The 23,446-nt window shown below is 35.7% G+C and overlaps 2 protein-coding genes across 5 annotated transcripts in view; one reads left to right on the top strand and one right to left on the bottom strand.

Moving 5' to 3' along the window:
• Positions 1-6,874: 6,874 nt before the first annotated feature.
• Positions 6,875-23,446, bottom strand: part of LOC121407806 (cystine/glutamate transporter-like) — a 42,174-nt gene continuing 25,602 nt past the window's right edge. For all 4 annotated transcript variants that reach the window (XM_041599018.1, XM_041599019.1, XM_041599020.1 and 1 more), the window contains exons 6-11: positions 23,064-23,108; positions 21,901-22,024; positions 20,794-20,897; positions 12,713-12,809; positions 10,299-10,448; positions 6,875-8,524 (exon numbers count right to left, since the gene is read on the bottom strand). In XM_041599018.1, coding sequence (XP_041454952.1) covers positions 8,276-8,524; positions 10,299-10,448; positions 12,713-12,809; positions 20,794-20,897; positions 21,901-22,024; positions 23,064-23,108 — 769 coding nt within the window. In that variant the 3' untranslated portion in view covers positions 6,875-8,275. The remainder of the gene's footprint in view (positions 8,525-10,298; positions 10,449-12,712; positions 12,810-20,793; positions 20,898-21,900; positions 22,025-23,063; positions 23,109-23,446) is intronic.
• Positions 15,435-18,634, top strand: LOC121407805 (toll-like receptor 3). Its single transcript, XM_041599017.1, has one exon. It carries the CDS (start codon positions 15,544-15,546, stop codon positions 18,283-18,285), a length of 2,742 nt encoding a protein of 913 aa, XP_041454951.1. The 5' UTR covers positions 15,435-15,543; the 3' UTR covers positions 18,286-18,634.

The following is a 23,446-nucleotide window of genomic DNA, read 5'->3' as shown; positions in this document are numbered from 1 at the left end:
CTTCAAACGTATGGTGATTTTTTTTCATGCACACTAAAAAACAAACTAAGGTTAGGTGGGTGGAGTTACCGCCCAAAACGGAATCAGAAATTAAATTTTATCAAACTAACGATTGGTCTCAGACCCGGTTTGGAATAAAACGTAGTAGAATCTGATGCTAATATTGAGAAGGAATATCATCATGTGCATGTCCGGTTTGGAATAAAACGTAAATCATCATACGAATACCTATGTTCCAATCTATGACTATGCTTCCATCCTTATTAGAATGAAAGCGAATTTAATATCCAGTCGTCATGCCGTCATATAGCAATCGCACGATTGGCTAGGGCCTACGATTTAAAACAAATTCGGCCTTTACTCCAAAATGAAGGCTTGCAATCATCAGAAATTGTTATATGAATATTCTTTTAGTTCATTTGAACTTCAAATCTAAAAAGATACTTTCCGTTCACATTTTCAATAAATGAGAAAAATGCGATTAGTTCTAAAATCGGATCTTGGACCAATCGTAAGGTGTGCGGTGGCCTTTAAAGGGACGATATCAAGACAGGTTTGAGTAGAATCCATCCCCTCCCGAAATCTTGAAAACTTGCTTTTTAATTGCAAATTGCTTGCATAAAATGCAAATGTGAATAATTAGTTATGGGGTTAAATCCGCAAACAGACCCACTTCATTTTGAATTTAAAATGTATGTACTTCTTTATCTTGTAATATAATGGTTATGATTGTTTCAAATAAATATGCAAAATTGATAAACATAATCGTGTGCTCTTAATCAGGTTAAAAATAGGAAGAGATGGTTTTGAAAAGTTCCTCATTAAACCACACTACGTAACACACAAGCAATGTAGGAAAAACTTTGTATGTGACACGCATGATATCTTGTAATTCAAGAACCTAAATCCAATTGTTACGAATTATGTGAAAAAAGGGTAATGGAATATTATTTTTTTAAAGCGTTGCAAGGATATCACAAGAGCACCGTTTCAGCTACCGTCAAATCTTTCCAGGAATAAAGCAATAATAAAACAGCAATCTCAAATATGAGCCAAATTGCTCATCCCCCCCCCCCCCCCTAATAAGGCTGATCACTAGAAATGAGGAGAAAGACTGGGTATAAAGAAGTATTTTCTTCTTTATTCGTTTAATAATTATCGTATCCAGGGAACAATAATGATATGGTAGTCATAGCTGCTGCTGTTGTTTCTGTGGTAGCAGCAGCAGCAGCAGTAGTAGTAGTAGTAGTAGTAGTAGTAGTAGTAGTAGTAGTAGTAGTAGTAGTAGTAGTAGTGGTGGTGGTAGTAGTAGTAGTAGTAGTAGTAGTAGTAGTAGTAGTAGTAGTAGTAGTAGTAGTAGTAGTAGTAGTAGTAGTAGTAGTAGTAGTAGTAGTAGTAGTAGTAGTAGTAGTAGAATTAGTAGTGATATAGTGATATTATTTGTAGTCAAATAATGATCCACCGACGATCCAGGGGAAGGAATAATGCAACATTATCTTGAGAATTATATTTTGGTATATATCGTTCATGTTTATGTATTGTGCGTTTCTGACCGACTTTTCATGCGTTCAGAATAGAATCATAAACCTGGTATATATGTAAACATGTATATACTTTATCTTAAATCAATTAGGACATGATTTCAATTAATCCTGGCTGTTTCTTGCCAACGACTCTTTTCTGCTGAGAAGTTATTGAAAATCAACTTCTCACAATGGATAATAACAGAATGATCTAGACTATAATGTAATTTTGAATTTCTTTAAAGGGGATTCTCCAGGCTGAAGATATTCATATCTAAATAAAAAGAGTAAAATTCATGGAGCCAAATACTGAAAATTTTATCAAAATCGGATGACAAATAACGAAGCTATTGAATTTTCTAGTGTAGCAATATTTTTATGAAAACAGTTATATGCACGTCGTCATGCATATTCATTAGGTGGGCGGATGATGTCCCACCCCCACATTCCTTTTTCTAATATGTTATTTCATAAAATCGCAATTGTTTCATACATAAGTAAATGATGTGTCTCCGTTATGATGAAATAAGTTACAGCAATGAATAAATAATGAACTTAATCAGTTGTCAATCCAATTCAATCCAATTGTTTTAGTAGTTCTTAGTAGAAAATGTGAATGAAACTGATCATATAATAAATTACAAAAGAACAAGTAGGGATATGACATCAGCCCAATTAATATATATTCATGAAGACATACCTCAACCTGATTCACCGGAAAAATGCAACTTTTTAAAATTCAATAACTTTGATTATGATCAAAGTTTCAGCATTTTCCTCTGTTAATTGTACTCTATTGTAATATAATTATCTTCAGCCTGGAGCATCCCTTTGATTCCATCACATTTTATAATGAAATAATATATTTTGTCATTTTAACAATGTAAATTCTGTACATATTAAAATATATCTTTCTGATGACTTTTTTACCTTTGCCTTCTTTGACAGAGAAAGGGTGAACTAGCAAGGGAGAGACACGGACAGGGGGCGGGGATAAAGGGAGGGGAAAGGGGGTGGGATAGATGAAGGGGGCTGCAATTTAGAGTCCCAAAATATTACAAGAAAATAATTGTTGGCCTCTTTGCTAAAATACAGTCAATTCCAACTGAGAACAATTCATCTATTTACCTATCACATGTTATCATTGTAGTCTTGTGAACTAAGAATAGGACCGTGTTATGAATGGGGTAGGACAACTGTGCCATCCAAATATTTTGTCAGAAAAGTTTTCTTCAACATCTATTCCCATCCCTTTTCTCCCCTAGCCAGGTGTATGAAGCTAACCAGAGAAAAATCAAACCAAACAGAGAAAAAAAATATTTATTTCACCCGAGTTATTCTTTTTAAGTTCTTCAGTCAATGGTAGAATTGTGCCAACACAATTTTTCTAGCTGATTTTTTTATTCAATGTTAAAAAGTTCTGTACAATAAACCCAAGAAGATAATACACAAAAACTGCCATGCAACCTTTCACTTTTAAAGCAGGAATTCAGAGTTTGACAGTTTAAATTAACTCAAAATGCTTCATTGCATCAAATCAACATACAGGTCTTACTGAGGAAACGCAAGAAAAGACAAAGTATGACAACTATATCTGGTATTTGTGCAATATGTATTTAAGATCAATCAGATCACATAAGTCAATTATTATAACTAGCAAATCATTATTCATTTGTTTACAAGCTTGCATTCTTTTGTGTATTTGATACAATGAATCCATCTAACAGATACCATACGGTTTATTGAAAGCTTAAAGGGATGTCCAGGCTGAAAAAAATCTATTATTATTTATCTAAATAGAGTAAAATTCACAGAGAAAAATGCTGAAAATTTCGTGAAAATCGGATTACAAATAAAGTTAATGAATTTTATTAAAGTTTATGAATATTTTTGTGGAAAACAGTTATATGCACATCGCCATGAATATTCATTAGGTGGGTTGATGATGTCACATCTCCACTTTCTTTTTTTTAATGTTATTACATGAAATCATAAATGTTTCATTTTTTCATACACGTGTAAATGTGTCTCCACTATGATGAAATAAGTTGCAGCAATAAATAACTTATTCACTTAATCAGTTGTGAATCCAATGTTTTAGTTCTTGGTAGATTTTTTTAAAAATAAACCCAATTTCATATAATAAAATACAACACAAGTGGGCATATGACATCATCAGCCCACCTTATGAATATTCATGAAGACATGCCTAGACCTGCTTCACCGGAATAATGCACATCTTTAAAATTCAATAACTTCATTATTTGTTATCCGATTTTGATGAAATTTTCAGCATTTTGCTCTGTGAATTTTACTCTATTTATTGAGATAGAAATATCTCCAACCTGGACCATCCCTGTAACAAAAGCTTATCATTGATCCCCTAGATCCCATGCAGTACAAATTTTGATCAACGGTAATTACATTGAAAAAAAGATTGACGACACGAGCGTCTGAGTTTATATGGACCAAAAAAAAAATTGGTGTTCAAATTCTTTCTGCTTCAGATGATCAGATGTTCCATGAACTCAGATTAAGTGCAATTCAGAACACGAAATCAAGGTGGTATTCAAATCTTGAGATATCACTGCCATTGTAATCAAGTTTTGATTAATGCATACCGCTCTCTATTGCTAACAATGATCTTGGATATCAAATCACGGAAATAAAATGACATCTGAGTACCAAATATGCATCACAAGTGCATGAGGGGATTGAAATGTTAATAACAAAACAAATCCCTGAAAATCACGGAAGGTAGAAATGGCAGTGAAATCACCTGCTTTCAATTTTTAAGACCAAACAACACAGTAGAACCTACTTTTAACAGAAGATATATATTTTGTCAAAAATTGAGGATTATCCCTCCTTTTCAAGGTTTGTAACAGCCTGCAAGTGTAGGGAATCCTACATATATTTTTTTAAGCACACCTTGGAAAATAAAGAGAATGTTCTCCATCATTATCTATTAAATAGTACTTCATGATTTCCAACGTACTAGAAATTGCTGCCATGCTGCCATGACAAGGACGGACCAACAAATAGCAATAAAAACAAATATGTTGTCTATTCAACATTTTTTAAAGATCAATGATTTAATTGTCCAATCAGTGTACCAGTCAAAAATAGGCTTAGGATTCATTGCTCAATTCATCGAATTACTAGATGTGTTTGTTTCCCTGATCAAATTTTTTTACATCATATGTAGATGTAAGAAGACGGTTTGTGTATACTCAAACCCAATTCTACACTTTCAAATATCAATTAAGGCATCATCATAATTGACATTGAATACCCATGTCCCCTGCACAGCATACACACTACTCATGCAATCGCAAGAAAGAGACATTTGACTCACCTTCTATATTTACATGATAAATATTTAGAGTACAGCTCTGTATATATCCTCCATATACCCTGTGCGCTCCTTCACAACACTGCACAATTAATTATTTATCGCAATCATTATATACAATTACTTCATTTACATCAGTTAAATCTAGTTTAAATTATTCGTCTAACCGCTTTCTTTGATGAAATAAAAAAAGAGAAAAAAAAGCAAGAATTTGACATTTGAAACTTAAATCCAACTGAAAGTTAAACGACAATACTGGTTATCATAAAAATCTATGCTGCATCTTACTTCATAACTTATACAGGATAAGAATGCAAATAACATAAATCGTCATTTGAAATATAAAATAAAATACAGAAGTGTGATGTCGTAAAACAAACCAAGATTTCACATTTTATCATTTTTTATTATCATATGTCAGCAGAACATGATGAAAATATCAAAAGACAATATTTATTAGGAATCGGTTCTCCAGGACATCTAGAGCCAGGCTAATACATTGACTTAAATTTGGCTAATTATATCTTGGCCCCTATTGAACCAGTTCCTACCAAATTTGAGCTCAGCTGTGGGCATTTTCCAACATGCTCCTCTAAAATATGAAATAAAACTGATAAAATGCCACCCCCTAAAAAAAATAGACGCCATCACGTTGGTACTACATAAGTTTATCCATTGTGTAATATACAGTGATTCTACAAGTCACTTTTACAATGAACATTTAAGAACTGTGTCACAAGTTTTCTATTTCAGCTATTTTCAGTCCAACAACAAACATCGTATAAACATGATTTGTGCTTTTTTAATGAATGCGCGATGCTTAGTATAGGCGAGGGTGGATAGATTAAGACTCTTTGACAGCATAGTAAAAGTAATCCTTTAAACAAGAGGATATCAAGTTCACATGATAAAGCAACAGAGGAGAAAAGAAAATAAACTTAAATTTAAAACTTGAAGATAAAATAGCTCAGTTGGCGGAGTAGGGCCTCATTAGAGAAGACCCGCTTGGTGAGGCATCAACCCTCATTTTTTCGGTCCCTCGGAGAAGACTTCGAAACATCAGTCCTCTTGTTGTTTTGAACAACTATAAACATCAACCATCCTCAACCAAATCTGAATAATCACCTTGAGGGAAGTAGGACAAATATAAATAAGGACTCTTAAAAATCCCTGGTTAAAAATTAAGTACAAGTTCTACAACAAAAACACATGAGAAGTTTTTTTTAAATAAAGGAGAGTGCAGCTGCAGAAAAAGCACATGTCTTTCAAAGAGTCAGCCAAAAACTAAATAAATAAAACTAATCTAAAACTTAAAAGGACAAAAGAAACACCTAACAGTCAAAACAAAATGAGTTTTCTGCCATTCAAAATGCATTACAGAGCTAAATATTGTCACGAGATATACTCAAGATATATGTACTCCAAATCTTTCTTGAAAAGTAGTTATTTCAGAATAAAACATACAAGTTCATAAAAGTAATGATAATTGTTAACTCACACATATCAAATGAACGTCAGAATATTCTTTGAAAAAGGTGCATGCATGGGGTTTAGAGACATCATGCATCTAAACCTAAATACAAAGAAATTACTTTGCAAGGAATCAGTCTGTTCCTCTTTCACTTTTTATCTTTTACAAAATTTTCACTCAGCTATCCATTAAAGTCTGTACACATTTTCACCCTACGGTTACTATGAAATAAATTTTTCACACCAGAAAGCCTTGTACAGAAAGAAAATGCATATTCATCTCATTATGTACAAAATTATGAATGTACATTAAAAATCAACATTTTTATTCCACAATTCAATTTTTCTTACCATAATAAAGTCTCTCATACTATTGATCATATATCTCTCTCAAACCTCTCTTTATCTCTCACTTACCTCTTAATCTATGTATCTATTGTCTATCTATGTATCTATTGTCTATCTATCTATCTATCTGTCTATCTATCTATCTGTCTGTCTGTATCAATCAATCAATCTATCTCTATTCTATCCATTCCTCCCTCTCTTTCTCATCCCCACTCTGTCTCTCTCTCTTCATTCTTCTCCCACATCGTTCTTTATCATCACTGACCAATATTAAATTATTTTCTTAAAAGACTAATTACAAATGTGTAAATAAATCTTATAACCACCAGTCATTGACTTACAAGGCCATTGTAAATTGGAAGCACGGCTTTAACAGCGATAGTCATTACCTAAATTACACAATTTAGGGACAAAAAAGTTTCAAAAATCATACGAGCCTCACGGGGCTCATAAGAGGCTTGTGATTTCTCTGAACTTCTTGAAAAACCTTTAAATTGAACTGCAGCACAAGATAGAAGGTTGCACCATTGCAATGCACAACTGCCATGTACGCCTTCCTCAATAGCACACAAACAAATGGAGTATATCAATTTGTGAGTCAGTGAGACGACTGAATGCAATGGTTTTTCACAGTTCAAACAAAGAAACCAATAGAGTGATAAGTTTCAGCGAGTCGTTCTGACAATCAGCAAGGCTTTATAGCAGATCTGGCTACGTCAGCAGGTCACGTAAAACATTTCCCCTCTTGCTATAAAGACAAGGCACGATAGCTCAGTCAGTCGGTAGAGCAGAGGTTTCGGATTACGGAGACCCGGGTTCGCTTCCCACTTGGTGTGATAGTGCCCATTAGTAAGGCCTTCATATCCTCATTACCAGGTCCCTCAGATGGGATCTTAAGATGTCGGTCCTCTGGTTGCTTGCTAACAATCATTCACGCTTTCTAAAAAATCACCATCATAGACCTTGACATAATTCCATTGGCTTAGAGAGAGCAGGTGTCCTTCCACGTGGATGCAGGTCATATAAGTACCCATTACAGTTTCAGAGAATGTCTTTTAAGATAATATTTTAGACCCTTTCATTATAATCTGGGCAGTCCTGGGGCCAGTAAAGGGTACGCCGGAGGTACCTGGAAAATTTGCTGCTCTGAAAATTAACATCTGCTGATTGGATTGTTCATGCAGGAAGAGTCCAATTTCATCACTACACAAAGCCAGCATGGTTTCCTAAGCTGTGGCTTTGGATAAAGAGTGTATTTGTAATGCATAACGCAGCATTAATACATATTAATAATTGAAATAATATGGGACTTACTTACACAACAGTCTTGTTGCAAGGGACAAGATATTCTCTCCATTAAATACTTTATATGGGACCGCATATTTATCATTACTTCGCATTCTGTTGCCTACACCTAAATACATGATATGGAACCATAACTTGATCATGACTTGGCATTCTGTTGCCAACATATAAATACATTATATGGGACCACATGTTCATCCGGACTTGGCATTCTGTTGCCAACATGTAAATGCACAACATGGGACCACGGTCCAGCTGCTGTCTCGAAACAGTCTCATTCTGATTTCGTTTGCGGCTCCGGACTCACAACCAGTAACAACTTCTGGAGGAATAACGTTGTCTTGTCGATGGCATTCTGGAATGCGGGTGGTTTGTTCTTCCACCAGACTCCTATCAAGTAGACTGGTATCCCGGATGCTGCAGCAACGATTCCTAGACCACAATCCCTCGGGGATGCATACAAAGCCATTCCAAGAACGAAGAGTACTCCAAGCATGTAAATGATTGGTACAACAATGGGAACCTGAAAAAGATAGCAAATGGCATGATGATAGTAAATGGAGAATCTACATACTATCACATTTCGTTAATCAGTTTATCTCCAGTTACGTTCAGAAGTGGCAACAATCACAAAATTCAAACATAATTGAACACAAGGTGGTTTGCGGAGTCTCGCCTAATATCGCGATCGATAAAATATGCAATATGATTTTTTGACCTTATCATCCTCATGGACACACGTGTGGTATTACCAAGGTTATTTTTATCACGTGTAAACACAAATGATGCAAAAATAAAGAAATGAGAGCAATTTGAACAAAAAAACTTGATCTTTTTACCCCTATATGACCTTTGAACCAATCACCCTCATGAACACACGTGTGGTATTAAACTAGGATCATATGTACCAAGTGTCAACATAATTGATGCAAAAATGAAGAAATGAGAGCGATTTGAACAAAGACTTGATCTTTTTGCCCCTATACAACCTTTGAACCCATCACCCTCATGAACAAATGTGTGGTATTACCCTAGGATCATATGTACAAGTGTCAACATAATTAATGCAAAAGTAAAAAAAATTAGAGCAACTTGAACAAAAACATAACGGACCAACCAACTAACAGACCAACAGGAAAAGTGACTACCTGTAGGGTGTTTCATGAAAGCTGTCAGCACTGACTAAATTGTCAGTGCTGACAATTTCAGTGAAATCCTTGGTTTTGATTGGCTGAAATGTATCGGCCTCTGACTGTTACTATCGTAACTGTCGGAGAAAGACAACTTGTCAGTGCTGACAACTTTCATGAAACGGTCCCTAGGTCTCTACTGAACTTCGTTCAGGCGAGACAAAAATTAATGAGTGTCTGTACATGTATAAATCATGTGCCACATGATTATGATAGAAAGTGGGTAATTGCTCAGCTACAAGCTAAAAGAAAGCTGGTCATTCTGTGGATAGAAAGTCTTTCTCCTAGCAGTGAGGATGCACTTAACTGGTGCATATCCTGTTTTAAGCCTGTTTTATTATTCCTGGTTTTGGTTTCTTTCCCTAACCTAGCCACTAGATATTAACAATCTATTACTGTACATGAAGATATTGAGAGAAAATCATCAAATTAAAATTAAGGTTAATTGGTGTCATATCAAGTCTGATCATCATAATATGATACCAATTAACCTTGATTTTAATGTCTCTCCCAGAATAATTGCCGGCAATGATGACAAATCGCTTGAGTTTGGCATTAAAGTACAAAATATTCTAGGATTAATAGTACTGGGAGACACTGTTTGACCTTGGCTTGGATTTGAACCTAAATTACTTGGATCGAGAGCAAACCAGTCTACCACTATACTTTAATACAATATGGCCGTCTGCACCATCCTGAGTTTTCAAATTAGCGTGCTATTTCTGATCCAGCAAATTATCCCGATCTGAACAATCTCGAGATCATTTGCAATGGAGATGCAATTATCGCGCTAATTCGTAGGATTAATCTCGAGATTGCAAATAATCCCAAGTTAACTTGGGATTATTTGCAAAATAGCGCGCTATTTTATGAATTATCGCGCTAATTCGTAGGTGCAGACACACTTGGGATTATTTATTCACGGTGTCAGACCATATTGCATCGATGCCTCGCTCGAGAAGGAATCGCTCTTCTTGTGATGGTGGAGACGGGATTTCTTAAATCTCAAGATTAATCGCGAAGAGGGCCAATCGGGCTAAAATCTCAAGATTGAGCAAACTCGGGATGGTGCAGCACCGCCTAATGACAGGTGCAGATCGGCATTACCTTGAAAGGGCGTGGCAGGTCCGGATGTTTCCATCGGTAGTAGGGGATGATGGCTACTGCCAGGAAGTTCATGATCCACTCGATGAAAGCCACAAAGTTGAGGAGGAGGAATATGTCATTGTTCAACACCATCAAGATGGCGATTGGTAGCTGGACAGATTTAAAACAAAAAAAAATGTGAGAAATTTTGAGAGATTAAACTAAGAAAAGAACTATGAAGGATCTAATATGCACTTGCTTAGAATTTAAGAATCAGTATGCTTTTGTTGACATACAGTACAAATTCAATTGTCGAAATGCAGATACACAGTATTGGTCACAAAAAGAATCCCAGCTATGGCGTGTTTACCTTCAGCAAGAAATTTACCCACATTTTGCTGCACTCAACCCAGGTGAATGGGTTCCTGGTAAAATTTATTCCTTGAATGTTTTAGTGCCTATACAGCAGCTCAGCTACAGCCGAGGTAATGATATGATACCAAGTATCAAGTTCAGTAAAGTATATGAAATTACAGTAGCTGTGCAAGATACAAATGGAACATATTATTATTAACATGGAAATAATGAGTACAGTGATTTAGCTCTCGAGTATTGCAATTTTTGTAAATGAAAAATACTACAATGAAAATTATCATAATGAAAATTAATGATCAATAACATCCACTCCAGACTGTTTTTCGAGGGCTGTAAATGCTAACACATTCTGCTGATGAGTATATTCGTTGGATGGACTTTTGGTGAAACGGCATTTGCTCCTGCGACAATTGCTTTGGGCTTAATTTCGTCAAAGTTGTAGGGTTAGTGTAAGGGTTGCAATAGGGTTTTTTCTTTAGCCTATAGGGTAGGGTATAGTGTTAAACCCAGGGTTGAAGTTGTTCATTACATAAGTGTGAGGAATTTGGAGCGGTGCAATTGTCGCCAGAGAAAATGTCATGGAACCAGACTTTTGTTATACCAAGAGTTTACTAATCTGAGACATAATAAAGGAAAATGAGCGGAACCGGTACATCGCGAGGTGGTTTTATGCGCCGGTTCGGAAAATCACTTCGAAGATCTCTTCTCCCGTTCTCATTTCACGTTAATCTAGTTTTAGGAAGGTAGTGAGAACGGTGTCCTATCCATTCATTGATTGAACTGTCCGTGCTATACCTCATTACCGAGAACCCAGGAATGAATTTGGATTGAGGCGTGAAACTATGCCCCGATATATAATCAATCTAACGATCAATTTCAACTTGTTCATTAATAAAATGATACCACTGTGAAACCTGTATATAAAGAGACCACTTAAAGAGAAATTCCAGTAGTTGCAGTAAACACCGATTTCATGAGAAAGTCTGTAAAACCAGGCTTAATTGTCAGTATATCATCAAGGATCTAGATCTGGTACAGTTACATAAACTGAACTTTGTGAAATCTTAAAATCTACGCTGAAAAATGTTAAGACTGAAGATCACCAACACAGATAGGCACACATGGGACAGTGTATTAATATTGCTGGAATATAGACCAGACGGAAGTGACAGAATCCGCGGTTATTTTGCTTATTTCTCAGCAATTACACAATTTCTTCCAGAATCCTTTGGCACATATTTTTTATTCATACAGACACTTGGGTTGTCATTATATTAGATTCTGTCAAAAGTCATTTTGAGATCGTTACCAAAACTGGAATTTATCTTTAAAGGGGACAAGATAAGCAATCTTAACGATAAAGTGGTCTCTACGGACAGGATCCTTAAATATGAAGGTGGACCCCATATCTGCCCACCAAACTAACTTAAGATTAAACATAAATTTCTTTTTATTTCACAAAAGAAAATAAGTTGATAATGTTCTTTATATTCTTATGAGTAAATGTGCCATAAAAATTTGAAATATATGATTTTCTTGCAAAAAATCCTGGTCAGTCATTTTCAGATTGAACAAAAAAAGGGTGACCCATGTCTGCGCACCCATTCACTTTACACATTATTCAAGGATTTTGATGAGAAAGGCCGCATTTTGAGGCTGTCACATGATATGCCCGAAATTCATTATTTTTCCACCATTTTGAGTCAGATTTTTTAAGAGATACCTATCTAGGTATTGCATCTGTAAAGTTTCTGATCGTTGCGTATCTTCTTTTACTAGAATCGCGCAGAAACACACTAGGGGGACCGCGCAGACTTGGGGGACCTTGCCATACATGCTTTGATGTGGAATTCCATTCAAGGAAAACCAAATTTGTGTTCTTAATGGCCAGATGGTCCTTCTTTTAAGATGGTTGCTAAGATAGGTTCGACCGACAGTAATTGCGTGCTTTACATGGGACGGCACCGAGCATTACTCCATTGGAAGTCTCAAAGGACATTCATCGTTGTAGATAGATAAGACACAAGATTTAGATTTAATGCAGGTTTTTTTTCACTTACTGTGAAGATGGCAGCAGGCAAAGGTGTCTTCTTACGTACATGAATCATAGACATGAGCTTTGGCATCAAACCTTCACGGCCGGCCACGTATAGGATTCTGCAGTATAAACAAACCAAAGTAGGTTATTTCATTAGAGTTTCCCTCTATCCAAACTTCAGTAAAATGCTACAAAAGAATCATCATATCAAAAGTTGAGAATAATTAACCACTCTTTGTTTTAATTTCATAAAGTGAAATATTAAAGAGTGTAAATAAACATAAGCACTTGCTGCAGCTGCTATAATCAAGAAAATAACATGTCACAAAGCTCCACATTAGCTTTCCAATCATACAAGGCAAAAGCAATTGTGTGTCTCACCCACTTATGAAAATAACCAGAAATATCATGATTTGCAAGGGCACGCAAGAGGATTATATCAAAACTTCATTGTGAAATGACTGGGATGGAATAACACTTGCATGAGCCTTGCACGTAAACTTTAATGTTGACCTGAAAATGACCTTTGACCTTACCATGTGACCTCCGACTGCAGCATAACATGCAGGTCGCCTAAGTACATCTACCATCCAAGTTTGGTTGAAAAGCGACTTACGGTTGCGGAGTTAAGAGTCTTGCATGTAAACTTTAACATTGACCTGAAAATGACCTTTGACCTTACCATGTGACCTCCGACTGCAGCATAACATGCACGTCCCCCAAGTCCATCTACCATCCAAGTTTGGTTGAAAAGCGACATACGGTTGCGGAGTTAGGTGTAATAATAGAGTCTTGCATGTAAACTTTAACGTTGACCTGAAAATGACCTTTGACCTTACCATATGACCTCAGACTGCAGCATAACATGCAGGTCCCCCAAGTCAATCCACCATCCAAGTTTTGTTGAAAAGCGACTTATGGTTGTGGAGTTATGTTATGTGTCATTACAGGTTTGTGACGGACGGACGACGGACGGACGACATTTGGATCCCTAAGTCTCGCCTTCACCTCTGGTGGGCGAGACAAAACCAGTCTAATATTGACATCAGAGGGTTGAAGTACTATTAACATGCAGTTTCAATTGCCAATAGTGCACTTTCTTGATGTTCTATGATCTACAGTGTTCAATTAAAGGAGTGTAAAAGTAAAAAATAAAAATAAAATTGGGAAATTGAATGGTAAAAAAAAATTTAAAAAGCCTCATTTACTGAATGATTAAATATTATTTACTTTACTAAATACTTCAGGGTGCTACATAAGCACTTGTCCGATTGCCCGAGGCAAGTAAAAGTTAGAGTCGGGCAAGTGTTTTGAAGTAAAGACCAAAACTACTTGCCCGAATTGGGCAAGCAAACTTCTCACAGTAGAATGACCAAAATCAGGTTCAATATGATATGATATTGACCCTAATTTTGGTCATGGTAGGCAAGATAAAAATCAGTTTGGAAAAAGAAATGCAATAACAAGGTAGATCAGTTCATGTCAAAAGAGAGAAAAGGTAAATGGTTTAAATAACCACAAAACTTTCCTTTGAAGAGGTAAAACCTTTTTTTCAAGCATTTTTCGGGCAAGTGAAATAGATTTTTGGGCAAGTATATTCCAACAATTAAAAAATTTACTTAGCCGATAGGGCAAGTGCTTCTCAAAAGTTATGTAGCACCCTGATACTTGTATTTATAACTTGTACAGGTATTATTAGAAGAATTTATAGAAAAGTAAAATTATCTAGACAACCGTCTATCAACATGGACCTTGAACTTTTCAAAAATTAATTCATCATATTGTATCTACCAATTATTTTCTGAAGATTACAAAAAAGACAAATCGCTGTCCAATATTGATTCTAAGGTATAATACCTCATAAAGGATAGCTTCTTCCCTGCCATTAATAGTGTCATAAGTCATCTCAGCTTGCTTCAAATCAAAACCACCTTGACATCTTGATAATTCTAACAAACCTTCATTTAAAAAAGCAACCTTTCATATTCTTGGTTACTCTAATTATACCTCCATGTAAAAATGAATACATTCCACAGACAAGAAGTAGATAGATTTTTCACTGTGGTCTAAATTTATACCCCAGCCCTTGCCAGACTGAAGATAACCTCTGTGACTTTTGAACTACATGTACGACCTTAATATCCCCATAACTAATCAGATCGTCATCCCTATAAGCAACTTGGACCAAGTTTCAAGATGATATGTCAAATGTTGTATTAGTTTTCATAACAAGCAAGCACGATGGACAGATTACCTCATGGGCGGAAATCCCAGGGGGGACGTGTCCCCCTTACTATTTTCGGTCTTTTATGATAGAGATAAATACATCACTTCACAATTGAAGTAATACATGTATTTTGGAGTAAGTGACCTTACATTTTTGGTGATAACCTTTTTTTTTTTTTGCTTGTCAAATTTTCAAGGCCCTCGGGTTCCCCTGCCTTTACCCCTGATTTCTACCCATTGATGACCTGAAAAAACAATTTGTATAGGCATGAAAATAAACTTCCACAAAGTTGATATAACCCTTTAAGACTACTTGACTGACATCGCAAGTCTGTTCATAATCACTTCACTTACAACTAAGAATTGAATTGCTTATGTCTTTTAATACCTGAAAATGAAACTGTTTTGTCAATGAATTTATAGTCACATGACATGGAAATTGTCACAAAAGAAAAAGCAATCCTTCTCCATAAAGCTCTTCATTATGAAGATTCTCTTTCACGACTTAAGAGCTACATGTATCTCCTTTGTTTGACTGCTTTTTCCTCTGCCCAAAAAGTACATTTTAGGGAAATTTCTGGTGAATTGACCCTAAAGGATTGAAATTTGAAGACTTTTCTGTAAGAAATGGCCGCCGGTATATTATGCATGTTCGCTTGCCTGATTCTGTGGAATGTTTGTCTTGGAGCAGATAATTTTGCAGATGAAAGATTTCTGCACCTTCAATGTGCTTCTATTTCAAAGACTACAGCCAAATGCTCTCATCTAAACCTCCCTTCTGTACCCCAATATCTACCAAATACCTTGGAAACACTGGACCTGTCATTTAACAATCTCACAACACTTCACAATGCATCATTTGAAAACTACAACCTCCTTCGGATTCTGAATATCGCTCACAATTTCATCCACGTCATCGAGAGCGGATCTTTTGCAAATCTCCGGGAAATTGAGACAATTGTTTTGAATAACAATGTCATTCACGAACTGTCTGCGACTTTTCACATGAACGATTCAAAACAAATAACTTTGATTCTGTCTCATAATGAAATGAGGGGAATCGCCCATCTGAATGGACTCTGTTTTACAGAGACACAGAAAGAGAATACCGGAGATTCAGGGTCGAGAAATATAACTCTGATTGATTTCTCACACAACAATTTGACATCAGTTGAAGAAAAAGACTTTGCCTCTTTCAGTAACTGCTCTATTTATCAATTTAAAATTGGAAATAATAAGCTGACACGTCTTCCAATGAATGTGTTTTCTGGATTATCTAGGGTGGAAAAACTTGATGTGAGCCATATAAACCTTCAACAATTTGAAGTTTCTTCCTTCTTAGGAATTGAAAGTATAATAGAGATTACATTGGAAGGATCACACATAAGGTCTATTGTACCGTTGAATGACTCTGCTTACATCTCAAGTGGACAATTCACTAGAATTGAAATATTAAATCTGAGAGACAACAAAATAGAAAAAGTTCCTGACTATGCATTCCTGGCATTCAAGTACCTAGAGATCCTTCATCTGGGTATTAACAGAATAAGATTTATATCAAACAAATCTTTCTGTGAAATGAGAAAGTTAAGGGTATTGCATTTGCAAAAAAACAAAATCAGAAGTCTCCAGGATGGTGCTTTTTCTTGTCTTGGAAATGTAGAATACATCACATTGGCACAGAACAACTTGTTTATCTTGAAACCAGCTTGGTTTGCTCATTGTAAATCACTCAAAATTCTGGATCTTTTTCGGAGCAACATCAATGAAATTAAAGATGATTCCTGGATCACACCCAAATTACAGATACTTGACTTATCATACAACAAGCTCATTTCTATTGGAAGACTCATGTTTACAGGCCTATCTCATTTAGACATTCTGAAATTAACGGGAAACCAACTCTACATCATCAAAGGTGATACCTTCAGAAATATGACAGCTCTCAGATCTCTTGAAATGGACAACATAGCCAGGATAGTTCTGAATGACACTTTTGCTGAGTTAAGAAGCCTAATCTACTTGGACTTTTCTTTCCTTTCCTCCCATGGGGCACAAATTGCCTCTGTACACCAATTTACACACACCTCTGCATTACAAACATTAAATATGTCATACTGTTCTATCCATTCTCACGATTTGGTGAACACTAAAACAAAAGGAACACTTTTTGATGGGCTAACATCCCTTCGCACTCTTCGAATGGTCGGAAATAATCTTGTTGGTTTGCCAAATGTCTCTTGGATATTTTCTCCCCTACAGCGAATGCAAATCCTTGATTTAGGCCATTGTCAACTGCATTCACTGACATCAGAGATATTTAAGAACCTGAGTAGCCTACGAGAACTCAGACTCACAAACAACGAGCTGGTGGACATATCTGAAAATGCATTCCAGAATTTGCACAATTTGCATAATCTGCTTCTCCAATTCAACAAAATAAACTCAATAGGTAAAAACTTGTTTAAAGGAACAGCTAATCTACAACGGCTGCTCCTAAATAGCAACCAGATATCTACGGTAGCACCTAATACAATAATACCATCACACTTGAACGTGTTTAACATTGCAGGAAACCAACTGATCTGCAACTGTCAACTAACTTGGTTCATGCAGTGGCTCCGTTCTACAAATGTCTGGTTGGGACCACATAATGAAACATTGTGTTCCATTCATTCATTCGGTGAACTTAAGAACAAGCCAGTTTGGACATTTCATCCAGAAAAATACTGTGGAATCAACACCCTCCTACTTACTGGTGTTAGTTTTGCAATCATTGCAGTCTCCCTACTCTGTCTTCTGGTCTATTACAAGCGCTGGTGGTTCGACCACAAGATATTCCTTCTGAAACTAGCCATCATTGGCTATGATGAAATCACAGAGGATGCTGATCCAGATGACTATGAATACCAGCTTAACATCATGTTCCATGACGATGACACCGAGTGGGTGAATGAAAACCTGAGGCCTGCACTGGAAGAAAGGATGCCTCATCTGCAGAAAGTAGCCTTCGGAGATGAGGCCCTTCATCCAGGGATGTACTATCTCAATGCCTTAAATCATAACCTTGATAACAGCTTCAAGACAGCCTTGTTGATCAGTAACAAGTCAGTGGGTGATGCTTGGTTCATGACCAAGCTACGGATGGCCGTTGAGCATGTGAATGACACCAAGTTGGACAAGATCATCTTGATATTCCTGGAGGACATCAAGCAAGCCAACTTACCATATCTTGTAAGACTCTTGCTAAGTAGGAACAAACCTTATTTGCTGGTTACAGAAGATGAAGATGGTCAAGAGTTGTTCTGGGCTCAGTTTGAAAAAGAAATGAGGACAAACAAGGTTCTCAACAGTGTTATTCCAACTTAAACCTGATGCAACACCAAGAGTTAAAATCCTGTATATGGGGTTTCTAAAAGGCTTATGCTTGGATTGTTTCATGAGCATGAAAAACTTAACACGAATTCAGTTTTTAATGTTACTGTTTCTGAAAGCACTGGATGAGCAATTTTAGAAAATTCAAAATTCAAAATCCTATCATTTTATCTTTTTTAAAAGTTGATATATTTTTATTGACTCCCAAATTACCTTTGACATTGCCTATTGACAACAATCACTCATTTTCCAATACTCGACAACCATTATATGAATGTTTTATGAAATAGGGATTCATAGTTTCAATATCATTTTGAAAATTCGAAATATTAACCATTGTGAAGTTTTTTTTATATTGATTGCATATGGTCAAAATTCATTGATGCTCAATGACATTTTACCTTGATCATGTGACCTGCAACTCATACAAGATGATCAGTGATACTTGATTTACCCTTATGCCCAATCTTCAAATAGGTCCTTATCATACTTCCAAAAATTAAATTCTGGTAAAAGACTTTCAATATTGACGACGACAGGGGTGCCACAGCTTTCCGCAAAGCGGTGCCTATAATCTTGTTCCACTATCCAGAGTCCCATTAACACAAAGGTTAGCGATTAATCGTATGCTTGTGTTTAATGATTTATCATACTTTTACCCTTTTTACACAGGCTAAAATTTCCTTAACCCCGTACTATAGGTGGGGCTAAATGGCAATTTAGCCCCCTAACCCCGTACTATAGGTGGGGCTAAATGGCAATTTAGCCCCACCTATAGTACGGGGTTAAGCTTAGCCCACTTTCTTTCTACACAGTACTTTTGCAAAGTGTAGCCGGCTAACCCCACCTATAGTACGGGATTATTCGGCCCTGCAAAAAAGCAGGGTTATCCCACCAATTGCGGTGCTAAGAGCAATAGTACGGGGTTAAGATCGCATGTGTAAAACGAAGGTGGGCTAAGCTTAACCCCGTACTATAGGTGGGGCTAAATGGCAATTTGGCCCCACCTATAGTACGGGGTTAAGGAAATTGTAGCGTGTGTAAAAAGTGTACGAGTGAAGTACTTGTACTACGAATGATCGACAAAAACCACTAGTCCGGGGTTAGCGAGTTTCGTGTGTGAAAAGCAAGCATTCCATATCCGGGGTTAGCAATAACAATTTGGCATGTGTGAAAAGGAAAAAAAAATAGTACAGGGTTAAGGATAGTACGGGGTTAGCGATAGTCCGGGGTTAAGAAAATCCTGTGTAAAAAGGGCATTTGTGTCCAATGCAATCAACTCTTCTATGATGATTGCTAAGCTTTGTGTTACAGGCCCCAAGAGAGACAAAAATTGGTAGAATAATAGAAAATTTACACAAAAGTGCAAAGTTAAGGCACATGAGGCAGCACTTCTCACACTCCATAAATTTTTTTTATAAAAGTGTTTTATAATACAAAAAAAATATCTTCTTTTGGGATCTTTTAAAAGGAAGAGGTCTGGTCATGAGGATTGCCTACTAGGTCAAGTATACATGTACATTGACTTATCAACAAATTTTCAATAAAAAGATCAGGTTCTGCAAAGATAAATCCAACATATGGTCAAGATCATAAAATGAATACTTATGAATCCAAAAGAATGGCTGCCAAGTGCTCAAGTATTTTAATGTGTCAAATGAATATTTTCTTAAGCAAGACTTTCTGTCGGAAGACATTTTCCCCCTAAGCTATCACCGATGGAAGTACCTATGTGTGCTTATACGTGCAGGCAATTTTCAGCCTACTTGGTTACAGCTGGTTTTCATTAATTCACAAAGTTTGGCTTGTTAAAAAGTAAGTTGGAACTAACTAGATGAATGATAAGAAATCATACTGATTTAAAAGACTTTCTCTAAGAATTTATTGCTCACTGTACTAACACTAGCATTAAAATATCATATTATGATAATCATAGATCGAATGATCACTGATATATGATAATAAACAAATTAGTAATAATAATATTTAATTTGGTGTGGTGTGTTCTACTAAATAGTGTATAATTTGATTGAAATGGTGTCTGTATTTTGAGTTTGTTTCACAGAAAAAAAATTATCGCACTGCAGAGATAGTTAAAACACAGGATCAAATATATTTTTGGTCACTGTATGATGTATCTGGTCTTTTACTAAATTTTTTTGTAGAATTACGACAAAATGGTCTCTGAATTTTTTGTTTCAGTTTGTGTCTTGGAATAAAAAAAAATCTGGTGTACTGTATGCAGATAATTAGGTTTTGGTCATTGTATGATGTATGTAACAACTTAAACAATAGGCCTACTGATTGATATTCAATATCAATCAGTATATTGGCTATACAAAGCTCAATCAACTAATAAATGAAATGAGATACCTATAGAATATAATTGTTTGAACAGAAAATCAATAATAAATTTAGATTACAATGCATTAATGAGCCACATTTGTAATGGATCAGTCAATTGGATTTGAATCTTATCTGAATCTGCTTCGGAAACCTCACCTTGAGCTGCCAAAGAGGGCGCCATTGACGGTACCAGTGCAAGACAGAGCCACAAATATTGACATGATCCAGGCAAACACCGGGAACAATCGCTTAGCAAAATCCTGTGAGGGTAAAAATAAAAAAATAATCAAAAAGACTTGAGAAAGGAGAATGAGAAATAATGTGTAATATCAAGAAAATATTTGTATTTATTTTGTAAACCTCATCAATGATCAAGGATCAATGACATGACCAATTCAATTCAAAATTTTTGAAAGCGGTATGACAAGACTGAACGAATGGATCGTAGTGCCATTTCAACATTTGATATGCCTATGGCAAATTTGTTGTAGAAATATTGGAAACAACTTTTACTAAAACAACCAAGAATATCTGCACGTTTTGGAAGTACTAAGTGTCTAAGCAGAAAATATGACGATGCCATAAAATGCATGTTGTTTAAAAGAGAAGGCTATGACAAGGACTCCGACATGCTTACAATGGCACGCATCACATTTTATGGTTATGCTAATGATGTCATTAAGGAAAGCAGACAATGGCTATCTTGTCTATGCAATCTGTACAAATCTGAAACATTTTTCTTTTAATTATGTAATAGAAAAAAAACAAATGATGCACAGATTTAAGTTATTGACACTAGTTGCCATGTGGGCATCTCAGGTAGTCTCAATGATTTACAAGGCATTTGATACAGGCGCATAATGTAGATTGCACCATCTAAAATCCCTAAGTGTCTTATATCATCAGCAAGACATTCACCTGTGTAATATTTGAATAGAGAAGATGACAAAATCAATCCTTATCAAATGATAGGTTGCACGTGCACATGACCAAACATTCATATAACATGAAATCGTAAATTCGTTTATGACTGGTGATTAGGTGTCGAGTCAGAATGACCTCATTATTTTGAGATGGAAGACGCTTTATCAAATGGGAAGGATCTACACAAGCAATGTACATGACTATAATTACCGACACTAATCAGCATCAAAACGGTCCAATTCTCTAGGTACGACATGTGCGTAAGTTTTACTAATGCCCTTTTGGTGTATATTATTTCTGTAATTAATACCGAAAATCATTTAATAGCTGGATACTAACCACTGCTACCGCATTGGAATTGATGATTTCAGGAGGGCTCAGGACAGTCAGGTAACTAACATTGGTCAAGAGATAGATGGACGTCACAAGGATCATAGAGATGATAACACCTAGAGGAATATTCCTGTCACAGAATAAACAAGGAATTCAATCATAAAAACCTATAAAAACAAATACCAAATATAAAGTTTGATGGTAAAGAGTAGACAAAATTATCTCACACATTGCAAAAATGTGGTTTATTAAAAAAAAGAGGGTCAGCATCTACTTAAAGGACAAGTCCACCCCAACAAAAACTTGATTTGAATAAAAAGAGAAAAATTCAACAACCATAACACTAAAAATTTCATCAAAATCGGATGTAAAATAAGAAAGTTATGGCATTTTAAAATTTCGCTTATTTTCAACAAAATAGTTATATGAACGAGCCAGTTACATCAAAATGAGAGAGTTGATGACATCACTCACTCACTATTTTTTTTGTATTTAATTATATGAAATATTTTTATTTTCTCGTCATTGTCATGTGAAATGAAGTTTCATTCCTCCCTGCACACATGGAATTCCATTATTTTAACATATTGTGCTTAAGGCAAGGAGGTCCTAATCGTCAAATTCATAAAAATTGAAATATTGTATAATTCAAACAATAAAAAACAAAAGAAATAGTGAGTAAGTGACATCATCGACTCTAATTTTGGATGTAACTGGTTCGTTCATATGACTATATTGTTGAAAATAAGCGAAAGTTTGAAATGTCATAACTTTCTTATTTTACATCCGATTTTGATGAAATTTTCAGCATTGTGCTTGTCTGATTTTTCTCTATTGATTCATATCAACATTTTTCTGGGGTGGATTTGACCTTTAAATACCTGAACAAAATAAGGGGAGATATTTCAAACGAGATGACTTCTGATAAAATAAAACAAATAATCTACAGCCATGTAAACAGACTTTTCAACAGAACCTAAAGATTTCATAGTTGCTCTTGATATGAATAATAAATAAAAGGGCATGTTCACATTGCACCATGCCTTTAAAAAATGATACTCCTACTCCTAGCAGTTTAGAGAGAAAGAGAGAGAGACAGGGGGGGAGGGGAGGCTTTTAAATTTTAAATTTGATCATTAAGCAACAGAATCAAACAGCATAATACACACCTTGCAGGTCTCTGCACTTCCTCTGTAATGAACATGAGATATTGCCTGAGTAAAAAAAAATTAAAAACTTCCAATAACTGATATTTAGTATTACATTTAAATAAAGCTTCATAACATATTGGCCTATTAATCCCGACTGTCTTGGGTGATTCCCTGCGTGTTGTACAGGACATTTTGACATTTTCTAGTTTCCTAGCCGAATACTTGGGCAATGAAATATTCTTTTTTGTCAATGATAAAGCTATAGTGGGTAGTCATGTGAAAAACTCAGAAATGTCCTGTATGACACGCAACATTTGAACCTCTAATTCACCATGGACGACATTCTTGTTGGTTGTCAGTTTTTTGCATGTCTACCCAGTAGTAATTTTAATATTACCACA

The sequence above is a fragment of the Lytechinus variegatus genome, chromosome 2 (assembly GCF_018143015.1).
Source record: "Lytechinus variegatus isolate NC3 chromosome 2, Lvar_3.0, whole genome shotgun sequence".
NCBI lineage: Eukaryota > Metazoa > Echinodermata > Echinoidea > Temnopleuroida > Toxopneustidae > Lytechinus > Lytechinus variegatus.
This window is presented reverse-complemented; position numbering and strand designations above follow the sequence as displayed.